At 34.3% G+C, this 17,238-nt stretch overlaps 1 protein-coding gene across 1 annotated transcript in view; it reads right to left on the bottom strand.

Annotated features, from left to right (window-relative positions):
* LOC145665809 (transmembrane 6 superfamily member 1-like) overlaps nt 1–17,238 on the bottom strand; it is a 44,802-nt gene that overhangs the window by 27,326 nt on the left and 238 nt on the right. Inside the window, exons 2-3 of the mRNA XM_081732922.1 lie at nt 5,490–5,706; nt 3,949–4,150 (exon numbers count right to left, since the gene is read on the bottom strand). Coding sequence (XP_081589048.1) covers nt 3,949–4,150; nt 5,490–5,691 — 404 coding nt within the window. The 5' untranslated portion in view covers nt 5,692–5,706. The remainder of the gene's footprint in view (nt 1–3,948; nt 4,151–5,489; nt 5,707–17,238) is intronic.

Genomic DNA, 17,238 nt, shown 5'->3' with positions numbered 1-17,238 from the left:
AGACACCGTTATAGTCACCGTTACACGTTAAGATCTTAATGGATTGACACCATTAACGAACTCGGCTTTGATAACTCCTCTAGCTATATGTATTGCAAGAAATAGAATTCAAAATCTCGCTTACATGTATGGGATATAGAACATATATAGCCATTGTTAAAGTTGCCGTTAGTCGTTAAGATATTAATGAATAAATTCTATTAACGAACTCCACCGAGATAATTGTCCTATCTACAGCAAGAAACTAGCTTACAGTATGTGATATTAAATATAGATAACAACAGATTAAATATAGATTAAAGTAGCCGTTAATCGTTAAAATGTTAACAATTGACTCCATTAATGAATTCGGCCAAGATAATCGGTCTGGCTATGTACCACATAAAATAGATTTTAAAAATCCGTTCAAGAATTATGACCCGGATTGACGGAACTACCAGCAACACAATCATATAAGACATACCGCGTGATCCTAACAAAAGTTTTGTTGTGATAGCTTATCATAACTTTGAGATATATTGTTAGCTTTATATTCTACTCTGCACTGTCATTTTGCTGGTGTTAGAATGGAAAACTTGATGAAAACATACTTCAATATCAAGTTCATCTTAATTGATAGCATCGTGCATATCAATATTTATTTATTTATTTATTTATTGTCAACACAACAGGCTATAGCCCAATTACAGTGGTGTAAATTACGCAATTACATGTTCATAACTCTTGATAACATAACTTGAGTTCATAACTCTTGATAAGTCATGATAATGGCATTTCTAAATGTCTTAGGCGACATATCACATATATCAAATTCATTGTTATTTGAACATATTCTATTATACAAAGCTGTTGTCCTCCAGACTGATGATTTCATCATTATATTAGTTCTTGATTTCTTGCAGTAATAAAGACCAGTGTTTCTACGTACTTTTAATGTGGGGACATGAAAATTCAATAAAGAAACTAAATCAGGACAATCCAAAATATTTTGCGTTACTTTTTGAATGAATAATAAATCTATCATATGTCGTCTTTCTTCTAGTATTGGAAGATGAAAGTTAGCAAGTATGGTTTTATAGCTGTCATAAGTAGGATAAATGTGAGTTTCTTTTATGTTAGAAATTTAAAATTTTTTGTCTGTATTCTTTCTAATTGCTTACGATATTTTATGTGAGTCGGATTCCAAATAGTAGAGGCATACTCTAACTTTGAGCGAACATATGCATTGCACAACTTCTGTAATATTGAACAGTTCTTAAATTATTTTCCCGTTCTAATTATGAATCCTAATAGCTTGAATGCTTCACTTGTTATATTTACAATATGATTGTCAAACGTTAACTTAGAATCAAACGTTACACCAAGATCTTTAACTGAATCATGCCTATTTACTATATATTTATTAATTTCATAATTAAAGTGACGAGGTGATTTGCTCCTAGTGAATGATAATACTTTGCTCTTGCTTCCATTGACCCCAAGTTGATTCGAAGAGCACCAGTTACCAATATGATCTAGACCTTGCTGCAGCTTTATGTTGTCGTCCACAGAATTGGTTTTAGCATATATTTTTAGATCATCGGCATATAGTAATTTTTCATGGCCAGGAATACAGTCAGGTAAATTATTAATAAACAAGAGAAATAACAATGGTCCTAAATTTGAACCCTGAGGTACTCTTGAGGATGCGATATATTCTTTAGATTTGTGTGCATTAAAAAGAACGGATTGTTTACGATTAGATAGGTATGATGAGAAGAATTTAATCAGGGACGGAGAAAAGTGGAAAAGCTTTAATTTTTCTAGTAATATGTTATGATTAACTTTATCAAAAGCTTTTTTAAAGTCAATATAAATCACATCTACTTGGCTGCCTACATCTAATGAATTCGCTATAAAATCTGTACTAATTGCAAGATTTGTTATTGTGGATCTTTGTGAAATAAAGCCATGTTGTTTAATTGAGATAACCGGTTTGACGTGATTAAGGATTCGTCGATACAAGATATACTCAAATACTTTAGCTGTTTTCCATTTGTCTGGGAATGTGCTTGTTCTTAGTGATAAATTGAATTCAATTAATAGGGGATATTTAAATATACCAGCGCAACCCTTCACAATATAGGAGGGAAGTCCGTCAGAACCAATTGCCGTTTTGGACTTAAGGTTCTTAATAGCCATTTCTATTTCCTTCAAATCTATCTGGCAAATATTTAGTGCTCCTATACTACCATACCTGTTATCTCCCAGATCTATGTTGGAATAAATTATCATTTCTGAAGAGGAAACATACACTGATCTAAAATACTTCGCAAAAGTATTCCTCGTTACTGCACAGATTATGACTCTGAAACTTTAATGATTTAGACGGTAGATGTCTTTTCCTATTTTTAATAAAATTCCACAATTCACTTGAGTTCGTAATAATAATATTTTCAGTATTATGTAAGAATGTTTCATAGGCTAATTTGATGTCATTTTTAACTTCTTCTCTCAAACGAGCAAATTCCATGTAATAGGAGGTACTATTGCTAGTTTTTAGTTGAAATTTCCTACGATAACATGCTTTAGCCTTTAATTTATTAATTATATCCTTAGTGAACCAGCACGGAAATTTCGAGGCAGAGTTTTTCCTGCGAGGGGCGCAAGTATATAAGATTTCATAGATAATATCATATAGCCTACTCACTAGGTCATTAATATTATTGTATTCCCTTAGGCATTCCCAATCGACACACATTAAACTAGTATACAATTTCATAAAATTCGCCTTTCTAAAATTGTAGCCAAAAATGTTAGAATTACGACCTACTTTTGAACGACTTTCATTAGGTTTAGGTTTACAAAATAATTACTTTTCCTCTACTTTCTTGAAAACTATGCACCGGAAGTTATACTACCCACACCATATTATTCAGCCTATGAGGTCTCCTGATAGGTGTATCTATCATCTTTAAACTTTCTTTTACGCTACGCTAATATTTACACCGTTTACGTAAACATTGTTAGGTTCATTAAATCTAAGAAACTGGGGTAGAGCCTCTCTATTTCCAGTTTGCCTCTGCGGCGCTGCTGTCGATGTGTTTTCCCGTACCTGCCTCAAAAAAGGAGTGGCAAATTTCTGTGGCCGAGATCTTCCAATGGCTGAATGCTGATATGGTTGTGACATTGAATTATTTCATAGGCTTCGCTGTGCTCCGTCTTGTTAAGCATCCAAAGTAGCCTACGATCTTCATTCGCCAAACCCAAATGACTGAATGACAAATTGGCAACACAGCCCAGGTCATTCACTTCTTTCCTCAAGCAAAGGGAAGATTTCCTCCGTAAGAGAGTGGTGGGGTGGGTCTGAAGTATGTTTCACATATTTTCCGAGGACACACTTGAAATAGAAAGGGTCTAGACAGGCCATGTACCCAGAATGGAAGAAAGTAGAAACACTTTCAAAATTTTAGGTCGAAACCCAATCGAAGAAAAATACTAAAACACAAAAATATACTGAACAATGCTATGTGATATATGTAACAAAACACATAACCTGATTTTGTGTTTTGTTACATATATCACATAGCCTTGCTCAGTGTCTTATTGTGTTTTAGTACAAAATGAAAATACGGCCTGATAGAATAGTTCGAAGAAAAATACCATTAGGAATTCGTAGGAGCAGAAAGGAGGACAGTATAAAAATGGATCTCGCAGAAACAGGAATACAAAATAGAAACAGGAATAATCACATAAGTCAATAGCGCTCTTTTGCGGCATTTAACCTCAGGGTTCCGTAAGTCATAGAGTTAGATATATTTAATATTACTGTAAAACGAAAGAATATTTGCTAATTGTTACTTCAGTAATTCTTTCTCTTCCAAATATTTGGTCATGATTATAGCGCTATTGCTAATCTAATAGTAATAAGAAACAGTAATAAGAAAGCAATCAATCTAGATATCTTACCCACTGCTGCTGTAATAACTCAGAACGATATACATAAAATAAAACACTGCAATATCATAGGCAAAACTCATGTATCCCCAAGGTGAGATTAGAAAAGGTTCTCCATTTTTTAAGTACCAAGACATGAATCCAGAAAACTTGCCCTCTAATTCCAAACAGATAATTAGAGCAACCATTGAAGTAAAAGCGAACAAAGAAAACCCTAGAAAAAATAACATAATTACTTAATTAAAGGACACAAACAAAAAAGTTACGTGGGTAAATTGTTAGTTTGTTAGGTACATAGTTACTAACACTGTTAGTTTAGGTATATAGGTAGAGCATTTCACTATTTTCGCTTCCATATACAGTATGTCGAAGCATTTCCAATAACCATGTTGAAAACTTTACTATACTAAGAATAATACACTTTAAACGAACACAAGTTTACAATATATTACATAAAATATAAACATTATTAATTGCTCATAATACTTATATTATAAATTCTTAGTATTTTTAATTGCTTAAAGTTGTTTGTCTTTTAAAATAAAAATGAAATATACTTTTCCTGCTTCATCAGCACGGGGAAAAAATTCAGAAAAAATTGAATTTTTGAACATAGTATTCACAAGGGACTATATATATATATATATATATATATATATATATATATATATATATATATATCATGTAACTTTGATTAAAATGCGTATAATAACCTGAGAGGGGTTTAAAATTTCGCCGAAAATAAAAAAGAACTTCATAAACAAATATAGTCATTTTAGTGGTTGAAACAATGAAGTTCAATTTATTTTCAGGAGGCACAAAGGTAGTGTTGTAGGTAGTGTTGTGTAAAACTAAGGTTCTGTTATTAATCCTCTTGTAAAAAGTAATGCCATGCTTTGTTGTTTCATTCTAGTGCAAACTTGTCTGTCCTGAAACATATGATAATGTTTTTAGTTTTAATTCAGTAAATGATATTGAACATACGTAATTATGAAAATATATTTTATGCCTTAAAATGTACGCTATATTGTATTAAACTAGCAAAATGATATGAAATCTTTGAATTTTGCGCCCCACGATTAGAAGTATGGGCTAAAAGAGACGGTGGTGATGAGAAATGAATGAAATTATGATATGAAGAAAGGGGGGAAACGGGAGAACTCAGAGAAAACTCACGTACGAGTTTGTCCACCACAAAGGCGACTTCGCGCGAACTGGGATCGAACCAGGGACCCCACGCACCAGAGGTAAACGCTCTACCACTGAGCCACTGCGGCCCATACATTAAACTAGTGTTTAATAAGATCGACAGTACAAGTTTTGTATAGAAATAACTTTTTAACTTACGTTGATCAGTATTTATTAGGATTGAAAGTAAACAATAAGTGAATACTATTGTAATCACAAGAAGTGTAAGCTTAAATCAATAAATATGAAAATAGAGAAGAAATTTTTAAGTAACACTCATGAACAATGATAGTATTCGCGTGTTCACATAGTTTTAATACTACAACATCTGCTTTTTCAAATTACCGATTACTACTGGTACTTACCATAAAATGTCCAATCCCGTACATTCTTTGTTAACCGCTTCATAATCAGGATAACCATGATTAAAATTGCAGATGCCATGACAACTATAATACTTGGATGCAGAACTTGAACTGAGTTATTAAAAACAAATGTCACTGGGAAGGCAAGGAAACTAACAAATACCATTACGATCACATTCTTCCAGTGCTGATTGTCAGTCATCTTTTAGTGTGTCGTCTGAAATAAGAAAGGAAAACTATCAATCTTTTAATATACTTTTTCTTACTTTAAGGTGTGTTTAAAGGAGAGAGCTAATCACCAAGAGATGGCAGCACGTATCTCCTACCTTTCCAATGTATTTTGAAGGGAGTGACAAAAATCACAGTAATTCAACCAAATTCAAGAGATAAATTATTCAAATTTTCTCTAAACACAAATTGAATCAGTAATTAGAGAACAAATTGTGTACTTTTGAGTGTGCTTCTGAAGAGTTGAATTGTGTTTCGTTCGTTGTACAAAACAAAATAATCAAAAAGCGCATGGATTATTCCTTAATTATTAATTCAGCTTGTCTCTGGATGCAGTTTGATTATTCATCTCTTGGAGTTGATTAAGTTATTTGCAATATTGTCGCTCCCTACAAAATACACTAGAAATATAGATACGTGTTGCCATTTGTTTTCGATGGTTGAGATTTTACACTTACTTTTAAAAATAATTTAGCCTATTTATTTATGTTCATTTACTAAAAGTGACTATGCTTAAAATGAATTATAGGATAAATGTAAGGGTGACTATAATGCTGTCATAAAGTAATGTGCCTTCTCAATTAATATGATGAAAAATAATTTTAAAAAAATATGGACATTTATTCCTGTATACGAATGAGAGAAGACTGAAGAAAACATTTAGTTACTTTAATATGGAGTTTGCAACCCTTATTGATGTGTATGAGAGATTTGGCAACATAGTGTAAGTCACAATGCTTGGTGTTAATCTCTATTCACGTGTTCGGGCTTGGCTCTTTCCAGCGATGGCTTATCTCACAGGAAAGCGTTTTAAACGTTCTTATGTACAATGTAATCAAACCTTTTTCGTTACAGAAAAAAAGGAATCCATTTCCGTCGGTAGACAAGACCGCAAGAGAAGAGGAAATATGGCAAAACCTAAGCATGTCTGTGCTCACGCACTCAACCCGAATGAAGTGAGATGGATTTCTTCCACTTCTTGCGCGCACACAAAAGAATAACTCATTTCGAAGACGAGAAGAATCCAGAATAGAATTTCGAAACATACTTTGTTCACAACGTTCATATTCAAATGATTAAAAAAAGCTTTGGCTATATTTTCCTCAATTTCTTTGCACAAGTTGTTTATCCAGTTTTCTCTGGGCTTCTTTACTTCACTATTGATGTGATTTCTGTACCTTCTGTATTCCTCTTCTTTGTTTGTTATCTTGAACTGTCTTCTTTTCTCCATCATTTCCAATATTTCTGCTGTTATCCAGGGTTTATATTGGGTTCTCGTTAATCTTCCTATGTGCTTGTCGGCAGTTTTTGTAATCACTGCTTTCATGGCTTCCCATTTCGAGTCGATGTCATCACCTTCTAAATCTTCCTTAAACGTCTCTTTGTCTGTGTCGTATTTGCAAATTACTTTTTCATGTTTTAATCTCTTCTTAGCTTGATTGTGTTCCATCTTTTGTTTGGTGCTACCACTCGTTTCCTCATTAATCGGACTTTTCTCATCATCAAAACTAAATTATGGTCTGCTCCTGAGTAACTTTTACTGTTCTTCACTTGATTTCTAAATGCTTGTCGGGCCAGTATACAGTCTACCTGGTCTTGTCCATGTGTATCTTCTTCTTAGTGGATGCTCGAAGACAGTGTTCGTTACCGTCAGATTATGGCTTTTGTAGAACTCAACTAATCGTGCACCTCTCGCATTCCTTTCTCCTAGGCCGAAATTCCCAGTTACATTCTCTTCTTTGCCTTCGCCGACTGAAAGAAAACGTAAAAAAAAAAAAAAGTAGTAAACGAAGAAAACCAGCAATGTAGAGTAGAGGAGTCGCTACAATTAATTCTCTTTAACGAGGGCGATTACGAAACATCACCTACTAATTGAAATCCAGATTATTCTCCAATAAAGTAAATTCCAATAAACTTTCTTGTTATTGTTCGTCCCTCAATGCATACTCATCTCATTGTTAATTATCCCATATCGGACTCCCGAAGAAAACTCATCGAAACAACTTATTGACCGTGCCAATAGCGACTACTCTCAGTCATGACTTCGTTTTCTTTCATTCAGAAATAGAAAAGAAAGAGAAGAAAGTAGAAGGGTAAAAGAAGGAGGTAGGAAAAAGAAGAAAGAAAAGAAATAGGGTATTTTAATAAGAAACAGATTACTGGATAATTCCGGAAATATAGTAAAAGGTCGGGAAAGTCGTTGAAAGATGAATCATTCTAAATGTTATTAACGACTAATCAATTTTGGAATGCTTCGGAATAGACACATGTTCCCTCATACCACCCAGACCTAGCTCCAGGCACCACGATCGTGGGGTTGCCCAGACCTAGACCTGGAAACGAGGAAAGTGAAATCATTCTTTGTACTGTTATTCCAACCGGTGATTGATAACCATCCAGCATCTGAACTTTGTTCTCTAGGATCGACCACACATATGAATTAGCCAAGGAAAAAAAAAAATCAAACTTATAAACTCAATATAAATTTATGTATCGTATCAATAAGAATTTCAACTTCCTGGAAGAAAGATGTCGTATTTAGGCTTATCCTGCTATTTTTGTTTCACTCCTAGAGCCGATTTAAACCATTAGTAGCGGTCCTTCATGACCTAGGTTATTTACCTTAACACATATATTAAAACATGACACATATATTATAGATGTTAATATGACAAATGATATCACTAAAATTACTTAAATTAAATCTATCATGCCTTCACACGCTCACTCACTCAGGACAGTGTATATATGTTCAAAGGAAACCAACTAACTACAAAGATACAAATAATTTATTACATCCATAGTGAAAAGAAAAGACAAAACAAATAATTATAAAGAAAATCTTAAAAGCACAAGTTCTTGGTTATATATTAATAGGATACATAGTGTTATATTCTAGTAAAATTTTATATATCCAATCATCTTGACAAATAAAAATAATTACATATATTGTATCTTAGGCATGCTAAAGCAAAATTATGATTTGCGACATACGCAAAGGAGACACTTATTTCACTTTAAAAAAAAATTGGACAAAGAGGAAAGAAAAGAAAAAAAACTTTTAGGTGTATTAGAACTTATATGAGTCTCTACCTCACATTGAGCAATAAAATATTAATAATTCTGAGCGTTCAAATCACAAATCACGCACTACTCGTAGTGTCCAAAAACATTTCGCTCCATTTAACTTAGTTTGTGTTTATATATATATATATCCATATATATAAAACTATTAGTTTATAAAAACCATTCATCAACTATATTTGGTTTGTAACTCTTAACAGTTTATATCTGCACTCGCACACTGCGACGTTTATACCCATCTAGGGATTTCGAAAAATCACTTTCGCCAGAGGATGTTTCTCCTCTTAGACAGTCCATTCACAAATTTATTAATTGAATAATTTCAAGTTATTTATTCAACACTGGGACACGTCATGAGACCTTTCCTTTGGATCACTTTCGTATATATGTATACATGGTTCGGATTTAAAACGATCTTCCACAGGAGTAAGGAGTATGATGGTTCAAATTGAGGATAAAAAAAAAACTGGTCAAGTCACAGGATACATATGCAGGTGAGAAGGATTCAAGGTACACTTTCCACAATGGTTTTAGGTTGGTAGTTCAGAGATAATATTCGTTATGATGTGGGTTACGTTTAGACCTGCCGTTACTTTTCAATACATGCCATTAAATAATTACATAGGTTATCATTTACATCTGTTCAGAAGAAAAGGAAAATTACTTGAGTGCACGGCGGTATTCTTGACAAAATCTATATTCTTATATTCGTCGGAAAACTTACTGGTAAACTATAGCAACCAATACACGTTTGGGGGGACAGACACGAGCGCTCTTACATATATTCATATAATCCATTTAATATCATACTTTTACTTTAAAATCATATTCACATACTAAGTACATGTACATTTCGACGTATTATTTCTCTCTATATATATATTTATAATAAATGCGCACACATTTAAATTAATCACCCCAACAATAATTTTTGAAAAGGTTGCAAGTACAAGAAAACAAATGACTTCCGACGTTACATTAAAAAAAAAGAGAATTGATCTTTTACCTGATACCGCGCGTCTATAAATTTTAACTTTCATATATTCAATTAGTGCTTAAATAATTTTAAAAAAAACTTTGTGAGGCAGGCACGTAACAGAACATTCCTAAAGATATAACTAGATAACCTAAAATACAATTTCTGGGCCCAGGTTAACTACAAGGTAAACGAAAACCAAAACAGAAAGGAAAGTGACCAATGGATTAAAAAAAAACTTAAGAGGGACGACGGTGAAAGAACGTAATTGAAGTGTCGTCAACTACGAAGTCTTTGTTCATTTCGGCGATAGGTCAAAATGTGATGGAGGACCCAATCATTATCTACTCTATCCATGAATCGTGTCTTGCAACGTCTCAGCCGGTAATTTCAGATCAGAGTTGTACGTTAAATAAATCGTAAGCGACAAGTTCAAAATCGGGGGGGGGGGGAGGTTGAAAAATTAAAAAAAAACTTGAAGAAATGAAGACAGAGAGAGAGATAGAGAAGAAGGAAGACGAAGAATAGGGGCGCCAAAGACTTAAGTGAGAAATAACTAACGCTACAAAGATAGAAGTCGAATTTCGCTCTCAACAAATCCATAGAGAAAATATTCTTAATATGCCAAAAGGGTGGTCTACTAAATACGTAACCTAGGGGGCGCCCTGCTGCCAAGGATGCAAGTCTGTGTCCATCAGATCCCAATCCCACAAGAGTTTGCTTGTAAGATTGAAATCTGAGCCCCGTATCCGGCCCAAACCAGCAGGATCCAGGAATCCTCCGGAAGGTTAGAGACGGCGTTAATTTAGAATTTCAAAAGAAAAAAAAAATCATCCGACCTCTTGGAAACTAGAAGATTCCAGAATAGTAATGAAACTAGAGTAATAGCTAAGATATCCCTAATTAGTGATTTGCCAAAATGATAAAAAAAATTAAATAAACTGAATTTTGGATCGGTGATTTCTATTGCCAAACCTCACCGATAGCTCCCCTTCGCAGAATGCGCTAAATTCTGAGGCATCGAATAATTTCCATCACTATCTAGTTTAAAACTAAGAAAAGAAAACGAAAATATTCAAGGGGGGAGAGGTCGATGCCCGGGTACGGTAAAATAAATTTCAATAACTAATTGTTTTGATTCTGTAACCCTGTCAGAGCTGTCGCCTCCATGAACATTGTAAGCTAGCCCGAGTAGGTGACGTGAAGAAAAAAAATCTCACGGAGCAGGATATTCTATTTTAAAACCGACCAGAAAATATAATTCACTACAGCCCTGTTGTATAACTACTACTGTCTTTTCATAATTTATTATTCAATATGTCTAGTCAGCGATTATATGATGCTACCCATTCTATCAGATGGTATTACTATGGTTGATTATTACTATAACACATTAAACTACAAAGTATTACCATAGTCCGACTATATATCGCCCTCCGGTCTACGTGATATTATGGTGCAGGGGTCAGAACCCGAGATGTTTGTAGCTACACGTATCTATTCAATATATATATATATCCACACGTGGCGAAGTATTCACTGGGCTACTATATATTTAACTATATGGGTGTCCTATCTTCTATATTCATTTACTACAATATTCATATACTTTCATATTCATATTCATATTAATATTCATATAATATTCATATCATCATTCCTTTCATTTACTACGATGCTATATTTTACAAACACCCTGTTTCCTCTATCTACGCCCAGCCTATATACACATTTCATCATAACACTTTAAAATCTATAGTCACTACAAACATTTCCCATTCCGATCACCGCACGACAACCTCACTCGAACTCAAGACTCTTTCACCACACACACAATACTATGTAATACCTGGTAGCTTTATTAAGAATGAAAAAAAATCCTACGTATGTTCACTGAAAATAGAATTGTCTGCGATAATATTTAATGTTTATGAAATTCTGACAACAATGAAATTATTCTGCAGCCACAAAAAAAAAAAAAAAAAGAAATGAACATTTAATATAATTTCAAAGCGAAGAACTAGCATCATATCGCCCGACTTCTGTTAAAAAATTACGTATTGTTTATTTACTTACATATTTCGATTTCTAGACTAAGCAGAATGTTGTAATTTTCAGGATATATTAATTTTGGGTCCTTTAACCTAACTGTACATCCATATGGGCTGTGAATTATACCTTCTAGGTTTTATTTCGAAAAGAAAGGTCAATTTCATGGAAACTAAATCATTAAGAACATCGACATACGAATGGCGGTTAGTACTGACTTTTGACACTAGGGGCTAGCGACGATATAATCAACCCTTGAACAACTGAATGTGACCTTGTACACGGAATTATTGTACTATATTACGTTCACTTTTAAATATTGTGTATAAGTTCATTTAATGACGGAATAAAAAAAAATATCGCATAGTAAATACTACACTGTCCATATTTAATTATCTCACACACTCTTTCATCACTTAACTACCACAATTACTACTACTAGAAAATGTTTACTACATTACGAACACATACATGCCACATCCATACTACATACTACATTAATACATGTTATACTAATAAATATACACAGACAACATTCAGATTTTACGATTTTAAATCGGCTCGAAAGGAAAGGGAAAGAAAGGAACAGGGCCAACTGGCCCTTGTATTTACTAAATCACATTCTTAAAATCAACCTGTTTAATCAATGCCCCCGAGGGGACATATCAAAGTGTTGACTAACAATAGGACCCCTGCCCTGAAGGGGCAGGAACCCGGAACAAACTATATGTTCAACTCATCCCGCTGGAAGCCGTACTCCCAACTTGGGAGTCAGATAGGAGCCCTTACTGTAAATTTACACGTGCATTATGATTACTATCCTAACTATAAAGAAATTAAATACCGTCATGTATGTTAAAAAAAAAAAAGAATCACTCGCTACCTACATAAACAAATCTATATATGGACAGGTCTTATAACCCTCAATTAGCAGGAAAATTGGAAGGTGAAAATATCAGGGGAAACACTGATCTTCAGAACCGGTTTTAGGAAAAGAAAAACGGAAATCACACTACTTCTGTATCCTGTCCATAGCGATCGGTAGATGAAATCATGGCGTCACTATATTGCACTTACTATTTCAGCTTTTTAGTCCAGTTTTTACTATGAAATTTAATAGTTCATGGCTCCTCGAGACTTCCAGTGATTTTACATGTTAATAAAATCCAAATGTTACCTTTATTTGCAGCTTTTCTAGCTCATTTTCGACTTTCTGAGCTAGAAGATCCGAATCTGGCGTCTTCAGTGAAACTTCCCGGCATGGAATGGAATAATCGCGCTCTAATATCATAGCGTGGGTGAATCATCCAATCAAAACAAAGCATTTTTGGCGGTGGGGCTTTGAAACGAATAAAATTTGGTAAAATCTGGATTAAACTAGATTTTAGAAGGACCTAGGTATCTAAAAGAGAGGTGAAGGGTGGTCCTGAAAATTCTGTCGAATTTTAGATTGGTTATTTAATCTGAAAAGTTCCGTCCAATAGTGGACCTATGTTTTCAGATAGCACTGACACCGTAAGAATTGTAATAATCCATTTACACATCCATATACAAGACTTATAACTAATTTAAAATATAAATAAAGGTATTGACTCCCAAAACTATAATTCGCAATGAATTTTTTACAGTTTTCCATGTTAATTTGAAATAGAATAACAAACAATATTACGAATTATATGGACAGCCAGAAATTTTTTGTTAAACGTCAAGTACAGTCGGTGCAAAAAATTTCGGGCACCCTCCTATTAAAAACATAATCTCATTAGACTGTAATGGCATATTACACGACTACTGCGTTCCAGTCACCCATGATGATTAAATTGTCCTGGTTTTCAACTTTCATCAATACTTCTTCTATTTGCTCATAGGTTTCTTCTACTTCCTCATCTGTGTAGCTTGATGTAGGCATATATACTTGGGATATTCCTCGGATCGGTTGCTATCTTCAACATTACTATCCTTTCATTGTATCTCCAGCTGCCTATAACTTTCTGTCCTATTTTCTTATTCAAGACAAAACGGGCTCTTGCTGTACCATTTACAGCTCCTGAGTAAATCATTTTGAAGTCCCCGCTCCATGTGTCTTCTCCATCAATCCACCTAACTTCGCTAATTCCCAAGATATCTATCTTCATGTGTTCCATTTCTTTCTTCAGGCTTTCCAGTTTTCCACACTGTAGCAGCGATCGCACATTCCAGGTTCCTATCCTGCAGGGGTTTCGTTTGATGACGACGGAGGAGGCCCTGCTGTGTTTCCCTCCACTGCCATGGACGACCCTCTGTGAAACAGTAGTGTCGTATTCCCTAATATCACATTCTCTTATTTCTGTTTCCATGTTGTTTTCTAGGGATTGAGTAAAGTGGTGGTGTCCCAGGTCCTTCCACCTCGCAGTGAAACAGCCATAGAGGACATCCTCTGTCTGCCTGTTTTTGTACACATCTGAGCCTTGCCGATGTCAATCATCTTCAGCCGCAGTGTGGTAATGGTAGAGCTGCTGCTCCTCATAGGTAGGGTTACTATATTTCCTGTTTTGACTGCACGAGTTCCAGTTTGCAGGCACTTATTTTGGTGTCCCGTCGGCTTACATTAATTATGGTTTACAATCCGTGTGATCTTTTCGTCCCTTTCCTATATGTTCGTTTCTTATTGCAATATTCTAAAATAGGCATTACTCTTGTTTCAATATTAGGCTACATATTTTTACATTAACAGTAGTAATGTAATGTGAATTCTCGAAATGGGTAGACCGAAATACTTTTCGGAAAGTGATGATTCATGCAATATATTTCTTTGCAGTTGACTGTACAATGCAAGAAGACTCGTATAACAGTGCTTCTGTACAACATGCAGTAATACTGCTTCAAATAAACAAGCAAACATTGGTTTATATTAACTGTTCACCATTCAAACACAAATTGGAGTTATTCACTTCACTCAAACAACACATATCAACGTGTTAATACAAAACATTAGTATTGCAGGATACCGGATAACAAATATTACTAACAAGAGAATCCATTCCTAGCATGGGAGGAACCGAGTTTAATAAATACAAAACCGGAATTTTGAATATTGCAGAAGTTTTCATTTAGAAACCGAATTGTCGAAAACGATTAAACATTTGTTTCCTTATTTTTTATGAAAAGTTTAAATATCGAACCCAAAGAAACGGAAATGTTAATATTATTCTAAAAAAAGTCCCCTTTCCCTCTTTAGACAATGGAACCGCATATTTTCTTTTTTAAATTAAAGTTTAATATACGGATTTTCATATCCCTAACTTAAGCGAATCATCACATTAAACACTTTCTGAAGAAAGAAATACAAATTTGAATGTAGAAACTGGCCCCATTTTTCTCATACGACCGAAATTTTTTAAAACATATATTCCCTTGTTTTAAACTAAGAGTTTATAAACAGAATTTCACACCTCTAACTTAAGTAAATCCTCACAATGAGCATTTTCTGAACAAAGTATCGGAAATTTTGATATTATAGACATTGTACCGAATTCTCGAAAACACTGGAATAGTGTTACTTTGTTTCCATTGAGAAGTTTGTGTACCAAGTTTCATCTTTCTATCTTCAGGGGTTAGTGAGATATTTTATTCTTGCTGAAACAATTCAATCCTCTTTTAAAAAGTCCCTTCTAACCTTTGCTTTCGTGAAAGAGTTTTCTGTTCAAATTCCACGTTTCTATGTATGATAATACCACCTACGCGTTGATGACTAAGTCACTTTTCCTCTTTTGTGTAATAGTATAGATATGCTTTGACGGAAATAGCTTCCATGACATTGACTATGAAAGAAAGAAACGATACTTCACTTGTGTATTATTAGTAGTCTATCCATAACAACATTCTTTATTATTATTATTATTATTATTATTATTATTATTATTATTATTATTATTATTATTATTATTATTATTATTATTATTATTATTATTATTACTATGTTCCTTTTCCGTGAGTGTTTAAAAGTTACTGAATACAAGTGGTAATTTAAAAAATCGTATCTCTACTGCAAACCACAAGAGTAGTGCGAAATCTCACACTTCTTCTTTTAAACAGTAACAAGGGAAGTAGGTGAACTAGTACACAGTAGTTTGCATGTGTTATGTATCCTTGGAAAGTTCACACCAAGTATACCTCACACGTCAAATATCTCACTTGAATGGGGCCTATAGAGGACGTGGCGACCATTTGAAGATCCGAACAAGGCAAACATTGGATTCGTACTCTGCGACTATGGAAACCTCTACCTACCCACTTTCAGTTCCATAACAGTGTTTTGCATTTTGTCCGCCATCTTGGATCCTTCACTTTTAATTTTACATGTTTTTTTTATCCGATTCACACATAGCAATGTCGAATATCTCTATATACCGATCGATGCTTTTTCTGTAACCTGTGTCCACCATGTTGGATCTGCCATTTTGATTTGTAAACATTTAATGTCAGATTCGAATTAAGCTACCTTTTAAACATATATACACCAAGTCTCAAAACAATTACACCATAGCTTCCTATTTTGTCGATGGTTTCGGGCGTTTCGGAGCGAGATTTGTTCTGATCTTCAAATGGTCACCACGCCCCCATTCAAGCGAGATGTTTCACATGTGAGGTGTGCTCGGTGTGACCTTTCCAACAATGTATAACACATGCAGATCCCCTTGTACCAATTCAACTACTTCACTTGTAAGCTTTGACCGATACTGAAGTTTCTCAAAGTTTCACGAAAGATTAACCTTAGTGTCTTCGCCGTATCGCTTCGATATTTTGTATTGCACTCAACAGTTTCTTCTGGTGGGAACGATGACGAAGTGATTATGTCTTTGCCTATTCTCATGCGATAAGGAATAGACTCCCAAAGGATAGTCTTTGCAGTGTTCTTTGGGGGCCTAAACTTGAAAAGCTACTATTGCTTGCCTCGTATTTGTATGGAGCATTATAAAATAAATCGTATATAAACAAAGTGCAATGTATTAATGATTAGGAACATTATTTTGGGTTTGACGATCAATATTTTATAAGTTTAAATTTATAGCCTTAATAGACCCTACGTCTCTGATTACTATACTTAAGTTATAGTACTCTTGACTATTAGTAGAAACATGGGCGGTGATTAGGGGGGGGCAAAGGGGGGCAATTTCCCCCCACTTTTCTGAAATGGCCTATTAATGTATGTAGTTTCAACCAGGGAAATTTGTATATTAACATTGATATACAAATATTCAGATCATGTCTTGCCCCCCACTTTTAACGTCCAATCGCCGCCCCTGAGTAGAACGCTCCACATCACGGCAAACAGTTCAGATATTATCTTTGGATCTAAGAAGAGTGTTGATTTCCTTAAGACCATTAAATATATTTATAAAAATGGCTGGTTAGGTACTTTCTACCGCTGGA

This window comes from Thermobia domestica, chromosome 12, assembly GCF_964235325.1.
Source record: "Thermobia domestica chromosome 12, izTheDome1.hap1.1, whole genome shotgun sequence".
NCBI classification, from domain to species: Eukaryota; Metazoa; Arthropoda; class Insecta; order Zygentoma; family Lepismatidae; genus Thermobia; species Thermobia domestica.
The sequence above is the reverse complement of the archived record's forward strand: the minus strand, read 5'-3'. Positions and strand labels throughout refer to the sequence as shown.